Here is a 10739-nt window from a genome sequence, read left to right on the forward strand (position 1 = left end):
TCAATATTGATCAGCATCTAAGTAGCAGATACTTCTCTTTTTTCAACAAGACAATGTGTCGAGATTTTGATAAGTTTATCTACATAACCAGCTGGGGATTTCATATTCTGCAGTTTCTTAGTCAAGTCCTTCAAGATAATAATGTTTGTAATCTTGTGTCTACTGTGGTCTTACTCAAGGCGTACTTGTCAGCACATTGTATTCATAATGAATGCACAGGTGGTTGGATATACTATAGTTATGTGATCCACTTTGCAGCCATTTTTTGAAATACATGTTTTGTGAGGAACCCGATATTGGGGGGAAATTCAAAATTTTGTGATAAACGCAAAATCAATGGTAGTGCAAGAAATACATGAGTCTAAAAATCTGTGAGCAGGATAATGTATGTTCGCATAAATTATACCATAAATTAATATTTAAATTACCTGAAAAAGTCATTTACCTTTACCATGATATGCTGGATAAAGAATCATTTCTCATATGCCATAGTGTTGGATATTTCTGGCCCACCTCGGTTCAAAAATTGGCTTCCAAAGTGTGCCCTCTAGTGGTCAGTGAGATCATATTTTGTCATTTTGAAAGCCAGAATATGGTATATGTAATCTCTCTTGTACCATGTGCTTTTCATTCAAATTATTTGATGAAAATTTCATTCTTTCTATAATACATTTTCATATCTTAATTTTTTTTATCAAAAGCACGAAAACAGATTCTTTATGGAAATTTTGTTATTAAAAGGATCATATTTTCAGAATAATCAAAACATTTTAAAAATGAAAGATTATTGATTTCATGTAGACAGTGGGAGAAAAATGGATATGAATTTTTGTGAAATTTGAGATTGCATACACGACTGACAGTACCTTGACAATTCATGGCCGTATGGAAATTAAATATAGCGGAAAAAAATTGCTTTTCTATGCAAAGAATGTGATTGGAAATCTGTGAGTAGTGAAGTGGTATCATGGCAACCAGTGTAGTCTGTGTTATAACTGAATATGGTTTGGAACACTCGTTAATATCTGGTTATAAACTCAATTCATCAAATTTAAAGTGGCTACCGGTATATGGATGAGGATTGGTTATGTATTCTGGATTTTTAATTTATGAAACTATTTTTATCATGGCTTCCTACTTGAAAACAACATAGACCAAGTCTGTGTTTGTAACTCAATACATTGCAAACGATTAAAAATGTGTAAAATGTTTGTTATTGCATGTACGATAACGAACTTTTTACACAATATAGTTTCTTTTTGCACGGTATTGAGTTACAAAGATTCAGAATCTGACTCTATCAGCGTTATTTAACATTGATTTTTCAAGTAGGAAACCATAATAAACATGTTTTATAAGTTAAACATCCAAAATAAATACCTCGTCCATATGGCCACTTTGAAACATGAATTATCAGTACTCTCCTAGTGATTGGAAAATATAGTTCAATAAATAAAATATTTTGATCTGAATAGACAAGTTTCTGCATATTACAGTGAGAGGTACCTTCATTGTCAGACCTAATTTTCAAAAAAAAAATGCACAGATTTTGTTGATTTGATCACATTTAAAGCAAGATTTTGATCTAAGTTAATGATAAAATGGTTTGTTGTCACCATAGGATACAAGCCAGTCTGACATTACAAAATTGAAACGAAAACAAAATACGATATATAACAGGTTGCAAAATGTTGTTGGAGCTTATAACTTATCCAGAATCCATGATCTAATTAAGCAAAGCATAATGAAGTCTGTGAATTCAGTAAAAATGATAGCACAAAAATTTACAGAAAAAAGTGAAAAAAAAATTTCAGTAATTATGGCAGGAAAATGCATGGTACAAAAGTTGACAATACATGGCACTATAACCTTACCTACGCAAACAATTTTTTTCATAAAAAGAAGAAAAAAAATCTTTTCTCTGTTGATCTTGAAGCTGTATTTGAATAAATTAGGGGCAAAAATTGTCCATGGATTCTAATTGTATCCATATTACTTTGTTGTGTAAGATCTGTTATAACTTTTGTATTTCCAATTCTGAAATTTTCTTATATAAGTTATTGTATGTCATGTTTTCAGCTACTTATCAGAATGGTATCCAATACCTTTTCTTTGAGACATCTACCAGCACTATCAAACAAATTGACATTCAAACTCAAATTCTGATAGCTGAAAAACAATGTTTAAACTAGAAAAAAATGTAGTCCACATACATGAACTGATTCTGTAAGTTTTTAGCATATTTGGGGTCAGGGGTCAAGTCGGAGTATATGTGATGTTATGGTAATTGGGTCAAAGGTCAAACCAACAGGTATTAGAATCTGCTGCTGCCAGTCAGCTTGGTACAGATTTCAAGTATGCCATCAAAAATTTACAAATTTTTTCTTTATTTCTGTCTATGTGTGTTTTTTAGTTGCTGGATCTACCATACCCTAAAAATTTGTCTTTTATAGATTTAAGAATCTTTTGTGGCAAATATGGATCAGTGCACAACTCTTGTAAAATGTATGTATTGATTTTAATCGGATGAAAAGAAGTTTAAATTTCAAATAATGTAGGTCTTGTAGTTTGCTACTGTACATAGTTCTTAATCTGGTAGTTTAATTTGTCTTTTCTGCTTCATCTGTGTTCAAAGAGACTGTGAAGTTCTTGTACCACAAGAGACGTAATGGTTGTTTGACAAACAAGATTTGTTTACAAAAACAATTGTGCCACTTTGTATTTCTTGAGAAAGATAAACTTATACATATTACCGGTAGTTTCAACAACTGAAGACATTCTTTAGAAACTTGGTTGGATCAAAATTAGGCAAAGAAACTTATATTTAATGTAATAAAATTATGTGATTTGAATGTCATGAATATGCATAACTTTCCAAATATAGGCATTTTGAACAAACTTGGACTATATATGGAGGTCATGAATTTTCATGATTTTCCCACCACCACATGAATTACATGACAAACTTCCATATATGGACTATTTGAATGTCATGAATATTCATGATTTTCCCAATACAGGAGTTATGTGAAAACATCCATGACAAACATCCTTATTTGGACTATTTTGAGGTAATGGATTTTCATGACTTCCAAATTTAGGAATTCCATGACAGAGTTACTTATGTGGACTATTTGAATGTCATGAATATTCATGATTCCAAATATTGAATTTTAACATGCCAATCTCCTTATATGTATGTATACTAATTTAAATCAGGAATATGCATGTAGTTCAATATATGGAAATACAAATTCAGTGTACTCTGTCAAAGTTTGTTTTGTTACAAAGAACTTTGGAAACCTTTCCAGAAACTTTGGAAGCATTAGAACCATTCAAAAGACTAGCGGGAACTTTCTATAATACTTTGATCCAAATTATATTGTTGTTCCTCTGTCAAATTATGATCCTGCAAAAGTCCTAAAGTCTTCAGTCAGCATTGCCATGATAAAGACAGTTTGTAATAACTGCTAAGATTGGCTGTGCCCTCCAGAATATTCATAAAATGTAGTTCATTAACCAATCAAGTTTAAGCTTTTACATAGCCAGAATTTACGTCCACACCAGTTGTATATTTTTTGGTAAGATGTTGTTTTGTTCTTTGCTTTATACAATTTTTGTCCACTGTCTTGTACAAAAGTGGATTTGTTGAGTGTAAATATGCCATTTTGTTTGTCAGGTACTAATGCTATTGATTGGTCAGTTGTCATCATGTGATTGCATTTTAGTGTCTGATTGGCCAATGCAGAGTACTCAAGAATTCTTGTTTGCGATGTTTGTTTATATGTATTTTTGTGTTTTGTTTGTTATGTATGGAGCGTAGTAAGAGTTCATACTTTATATGCAGTCAACTTTTTTTCAACACAAAAATGATATAGTTGATCATGAGTAATTTGGATATCATGTGATGCATTACAGCCAATGAGAAGGCTTTGTGGTGAGTCAAAACAATAGTTATCTGGCAGCCATGTTGTTACTTTTGTGTTTTTATTGATTTGTATGTTAAGGAAAGATCAAAAATGGTAATTAATGACTTGTATTTGAAAAGATCCACCGCTGCTTGAAAAAGATATCAAATTGTGAATTTTTTGAAAGTAATGTCACTTTGTAATTATGTAACAGCCGACATGTAATTTTGAATCATGGTCATTTAAATGATGTCAGATGAGATTGTGAAAGAATTGTGATTGATAAAAGAAGCTAAATTGAAGAAACTATAAATGGTATTTATTGCTAATATATATGACAAACTTTTCATGTGACTGTTTCCACAAGAAAGAATCTAGCCAGTAAATAGCCCCTCTAGTGGCAGAAATGTTATATCAAACTTATCTTCATTGCTAGAGGGCGCTGTGTGGCATGGCCTATGAACTCTATAATATGTAACATGTCTATTCATGGCAGTGGCTTCAGAAAAGCATAAGCTATGTATGTAACTAATGTTAATATTTGTGTTTTAATGTTGATATTCACAAAGGTGTTGATCCCATGACAGTATATAGATTTTGGTGACATTGAATAGTTTCTGACACGTTTTGATTGAGTTGAGAGTGTCCAACATCGGTAATAACTGATATCAAATTTACTCTTTAAAAAAAGCCCCTAGGTATCAGTTGCTAATAAAGAAAATGACAATTTTGTTTTATTTGCCATTGTTGACCCAAGTCATAGTTTGTAAGGCATGCTGTGGCGGGGCGCCCTCACACATCAGTCTACACAGTGGAGTGGTGAGGGCGGCGCAGAGCAACATGACATATCTTACATTCTAACCAGCTACTGTTCTGATTGTAAAGTGTTAGATCCAGATGGTAGTTACAAGGTACAGACATTGAAAGAAAGACGTTAATTATATTACAGAGTTTACCATTTTATCTGGACAAATTATCTTAATATAATCTAGAATAAACAGAGTATTCTCTGATAACTTTGTTAAATAACATATACTAAAGTCTAATACTTTGATAAAGGAACCAGTAGCCCAATTATCATAGTTGTTTGATTAGGGCAATAGTTGGCCAATCATCACAGCTTTTTGATTTCAGTAATACTTGTCCAATCACCATAGCTGTTAGATTAGGGCAATAGTTGTCCAATCACTGTAGCTGTCTAAGATTAGGGCAATAGTTGGCCAATCACATAGCTGTTTGATAGGGGCAATAGTTATCCAATCATCATAGCTGTTTGATTCAGGCAATAGCTGTCCAATCACCATAGCTGTTAGATTAGGATAATAGTTGTCCAATCACTGTAGCTGTCTAAGATTAGGGCAATAGTTGGCCAATCACTTAGCTGTTTGATAAGGGCAGTAGTTCAATCATCATAGCTGTTTGATTCAGGCAATAGCTGTCCAATCAGCATAGCTGTTAGATTAGGACAATAGTTGTCCAATCAGCATAGCTGTTAGATTACAGCTGTCGAGACTCAAATTTCAGGCGAATTTATGAGAATCAAATCATGTTTGAATGAAAATGTTTACATGAGTGATTTAACAGTACATTCTTTTTCTTACTATTTCTGAAATTTAGTGAAAACGATTACCGAAAAGGAAATTTTACGGCTCTTAATTTTGTCGAGAATGGTACTAAAAATGTTCCTCAAATTTTATGTATGGTACAGATACTTTGATTCGACCAGCAGCAGCCAATCAATAGATACGAAACAGAAGTATGTCTGATTTCATCTGAAACTGCTTCTAGAGGTGTTTTTTTTTTCATTTACACTGTCGTCCAGTGTTTTGATTATCATTACAATATCAAGATGATTACATTAAGAAAAGTCTAAAATTTCAGGGAATTAAGGAGGAGCTTATCATGAGAAACAGTTTAGTGATAGCTGAAATCTGGATTGTAGATGTCTTTTTTGTAGAAGTCTGAAGAGTAATCATTGTCAGTAGTTTCCAATTTATTGTCAGAATAATAATTGTATTTTTAAATTATTGTACAAAATGCAACGGCTGTACATTAAACAAAACCCAGCATTTTATGTTGAAAGTTAAGTTGTCTCAGTGTGTCTTTTTGTTTATCTTACAAGTGTAGCTGTTGGTATCTTTCCTGCCTCAGATGATGACATGAAGTGATTGCGTCTGTGTGTGCATGTGTGCGTCTGTGTCTGTGCATGTGTGTCTGTGTGCATCTGTGTGTGTATGTATGTATGTATGTATGTACGTACGTACGTACGTACGTACGTATGTATGTATGTATGTATGTATGTATGTATGTCTCTGTGTGTATGTGTGGCTGTCAGTAAATGACTTGCATTATAACTCAAAGACTCTGGACAGATTGCCTTGAAATTTCGTTGAAATGTGTCTGTAGATTGTAGATTGACTTTCAAAAGAATGTACCACAACCTTTGGCATTCAATGTGTGTACTTTTTGTATACCGCTAAATGTTATTCAATCAGTATTCTATAAATATTTGGGCGAACTTATTATTTTTTAAAGTTAATGTCAAAGAAAAAATCATCAAACAAAGCTGTACTGTGTTTAGCGACCAATGAGAGCGCCAACAACGACAAATCTTCACTTCGAGTAATTTTTGCGTTGGAGGTAAGTGAACAAATAAACCTGGATTTCCACAAACGAAATATAGGGGCTGTGTGAAGTGGTTTACACTCGGACTATTTTTCTTCTATAGAGGCCACGAACATTCGATTTGATTAGTTTAATAGTATAACAAATGCTTTATCCGTAATTTTGTTCATACTTGAGAAGACACATTTCTGCCACCGCGAAATAATCAGAACCTTTTGGTCTAATCACCTCGCGTAGTGACTTGTCCCAGACACAACTGGAACTATTTCTCTTTGCTTGAAGCAGTCACGATGGTAGGCATGTTGATATTGAACCATTCAGATATGTCGCAATTTAACCATCTTGTAAAGCGTTTTATGGTATCAGCGTAGGATAGGACGGGGCTTAATCTTTACTAGATTGAGTAAAGTAATAAAAGAGTGTAATGAATGTCCAAGAGTAGATTAAAATGACAATTTTATGGAATCACTCGACGACCACGAGTGAATATCCAAAATGGCGGCGCCCATGGTCTGAGGGGTGATACACACACTCTCCCTACCAAAGCTAGCACAATGCAAGTATGGCTATCGATAGTGAAAACTATGAACTCCTTTTGCTTTACAGACACAGAAAAGGCGTAATAACGGTCGTAATAAGAAGGGTCGTGGTCATACCAGACCAGTCCGTTGCACCAACTGTGCGAGATGTGTCCCAAAGGATAAAGCTATCAAGAAATTTGTGATAAGAAACATTGTAGAATCTGCTGCTGTCAGAGATATATCTGATGCCAGTGTTTATGAAGGTAAGTGTGTATTGATGGTGTTATGTTAGTTCAACATGCCCATTGGTCAGTATATGCAATTTAATCGACTATTTACTTACTTGACTATAGAAGTCCCACTCAACCGACCAAAAGGCATAAAATCAAAATTTTTCACAATTTCAAATGCAGAGTTCGAATGTTTAGGGGCAATGTCAGTCACAAATCCAGGGGGTTGTACTCCTATGAGTGTTTCACCACTTTTATTTTTTTACACTGAGCTTTACTCTTGATAAATATGGAACCAGTTAGTGTATGTACATGTATGTAATGGTGAACCCTAGTTAGTAGCTCTCATAAGTTAAGTTTATATTGCTAAATTCCTAACACAAGGGATACATTTGTTTATTTCATTCCAGCATGTATTAATTATTGCATGTTTTCTCATTTCAGTGTATGCACTACCAAAACTTTATGCCAAACTTCACTACTGCGTAAGTTGTGCTATTCACTCAAAAGTTGTCAGAAACAGATCGAAAGAAGCCAGAAAAGACCGTACACCACCTCCAAGATTCCGACCAACAGTAAGTATTCATTTGAAGTGATGGGCAAGCGTATGTCCGCCGAATCAAATTGCACATAAAGTAATTTTATTGAATACAACATATTCTGGTAATAGAAGATAGAGTGATTTCACTAGGAGTGCTGTTTGCAAGCCATTTTAGGGCTGAAAGTGAGGGCCAGAATAGTTTAGTATTGTAGTGTATAGACAGCAGACATGAAGTTACTGCTCAGTTATCCCATTTTAGTTCTACTAGTAGTCAAAACAATCCTAACCACCACTGTAATGCTATTTTAAGAACACAGTGTTCTGCTAGTACATTTTGTTCATGGCTCCATGCATTGCCATATAACCAGTTGTACCTCTCATTCCACTATGCCTTCCTGTGAAATCACCAGAACTTTGGTAACCAGAATATGATTGCAAATTTGAACTAAGATCCAAACTTAATCACTTTCATTGCCATATAAAGTCAGAGTTTCAGAAATTGGACCAAAAATAAGAGACAATTTGATCAAGGAGAGGATATGATTCGTACTACTGGTACTCCTTTCACTGTATGTCTTCTACTGGGCTTGTTCTTTATATCCTTGTACAGGGCTCGAAATTCGTTTTTTTTCTTGGTAGCCCACGTGGGCTACCATCATTTAAATTTGGTAGCCCGAGAGCAGTGACTGGTAGCCCATATGCATGCATTCCTAAATTAATGGTGTTTGTGTATACATGTAACTATACGATGTATTGAATTCGATGATTGATTGAATAACTTGAGAGGTCACGTTAACACGTTATGTGTGTGTATTTGACGCCATATTTGACATTGGGGATGCAATTTTTTGCATGTATGTGTCTCTGGGGACGTGTCATAAAGAGGGGACATATGAGGCTTATTGTTAGCAAACAACGTTCGGTTATCCAGGGCGGTTATCATTGGAAATGAGAAATAAGACATCTAGTCGCAGTTCTTGTTGTAACTATTAGCTAAATCTCTTGGTGTAGTGTGACCTGTAAAATTTGAATATGATTCAACGTATGGAAAACGTATAAACAGTTTCATAAGCCCCATGGCCATTTCCTGATGTGGAGACTACGTCTTGGGTAGTTTAGAAACTATGTGCTATTATCATTATCTATCCACGTGATTGGTTACTTATTAACAGACGGGTTAGACAGGTTTTGTATCAATACCTGACGGCCATTACGGCAAAGCCCCTTCCATTCATGGGCGAAGAGATAATCAAACAGAGTCTAAGACTACATCAGTAGACGGTCCTTGCTGAAAACTTCACTCAGATAAATTCAAACCATCACGTCACCATTTCATTCTCACTAAAACTTCAACTTTCTTTTGAGCTTTGCTACTACTACTAGATCGAATGCATTACGTGAATTTTACCATTCACCACTGCATGCTCTATGGGGTTGCGTGAGCGTGGTTTACACACGGAATGTTTTAGGCATCGTTCAAGAATAAACGAATCTGTAGGACAGGTGTATACCAAGTTAACAGTTCTCATCAGCAGCATAAGATTCTATCAAACACCATTAAAACTGTGTCTCTGTCAAGTTGAAAGTTAAAGCTGTCATAATAATGGAATTTAGTTCCTGTAGTGCTGTACCGACTGTACTCTGACTCCGAGAAGAGTCCGAAGGGTTCGGGCCGGAGAGCATATTTCCAGAGAGTGATTACCATGGAAAATTGAAAGTACAGAAAGATAACATTAAATCGCTATACAGAATATTGTTGCATATAAATGTTTTGTTGTGACATTTTGGAAGTACAAGCTGTGTATACGATGTATGGAAGAATGACGTGTACAGCAGCCTGAGCAGGTGTACAGTGTACATGTATTTCATCATGTACATTTGATATACCATGTAGTGTGGATGCAAATTTGGAAAAGACGCACTGATTTTGACGCTAATTTTGGCGAGAACACGTCCCACAGGACTGCGACCTCAGAGGCCTCCGGCCCGGGAAGGCGTCGGAATCAGGCTGTCACAGTTTCATTCAAAACTTAGTAGCCCAACGGGGCTACCACTCACATAATTTGGTAGCCCAGAGACAAACATTGGTAGTCTGTGGACGCGGGACTACCGCGAATTTCGAGCCCTGTTGTATGTATATCTTCACGTCAGGGCAGTAAGGTCGTATTTGCCTATACAATTGCATAGCAGATACGACCTTACTGCACTGACGCGATGATATACTGGGTAGTAGTTCATGAGCTGAAAGAAACCATACTTTCAGGTTGTATTTTTCAACACGACGTTGTAGATAGAAAAACATGAATTAAGCCCTCGTCAACAATGTTTTTAGTAGCTGCTGTTTGAATGGCTTGTGATTTTTCACTGCAAGATTCCGAACTAAATGTAATCTTTCATGGATTGGTGAACATAGCTTGCTCTACTCTGTGGATGTACTTAGAATTAACTTGTGACATCAGGGGTGAACAAATCATTTTGTGAACTGGTGGTCCCCAGACCAGTGCCTTAAAAAATCCAGTGGTCCTGCTGAAAGAATTAGTGGTCCAAGGTCCCACTAAAGTGAAACATTAAATTTTACCTATGAATCTGTTTATTCAGACGACTTTTTAACATAGTTATTAACAGTAAGGTACTGGTCCAACAGACCAGACAAGGTTAAATTCGTGTGGTCCACCCAAAAAAATCACTAGTCCCGGACCCAGGACTTGAGGAATTGTTCACCCCTGGACATGATAGGCAATTTGTAAGCCTGAGTTGTAAGTCTCTCTTTTTCTCTTGTTTTACAGCCTGGAGGACCACGTCCCGGACAGAACAAGTAAAATGTGATGCTTTGTTGGTGCAGAAGATACTGTTGTGTACTTGTAAATTCAGTATTTGTACACAGTTAATAAATTGTCTGCAGAAGTGACAAGAA

At 35.3% G+C, this 10739-nt stretch overlaps 1 protein-coding gene across 1 annotated transcript; it reads left to right on the forward strand.

Annotated features, from left to right (window-relative positions):
- Positions 1–6709: 6709 nt before the first annotated feature.
- On the forward strand, positions 6710–10739 carry LOC144450889 (small ribosomal subunit protein eS26-like). Its single transcript, XM_078141637.1, has 4 exons — positions 6710–6826; positions 7140–7317; positions 7729–7859; positions 10612–10739. The coding sequence occupies exons 1-4, from the start codon at positions 6824–6826 to the stop codon at positions 10642–10644; spliced, it is 345 nt and encodes a 114-aa protein (XP_077997763.1). The 5' UTR covers positions 6710–6823; the 3' UTR covers positions 10645–10739.

Source organism: Glandiceps talaboti, chromosome 20 (assembly GCF_964340395.1).
Source record: "Glandiceps talaboti chromosome 20, keGlaTala1.1, whole genome shotgun sequence".
NCBI classification, from domain to species: domain Eukaryota; kingdom Metazoa; phylum Hemichordata; class Enteropneusta; family Spengelidae; genus Glandiceps; species Glandiceps talaboti.

Bases quoted from the DNA above. Each gene is read 5' to 3' on its own strand.
- LOC144450889 (XM_078141637.1), top strand. The intron at 7,318-7,728 runs GTAAGTGTGTAT...TTCTCATTTCAG, and splicing joins TGATGCCAGTGTTTATGAAG to TGTATGCACTACCAAAACTT. The intron at 7,860-10,611 runs GTAAGTATTCAT...CTTGTTTTACAG, and splicing joins CTCCAAGATTCCGACCAACA to CCTGGAGGACCACGTCCCGG.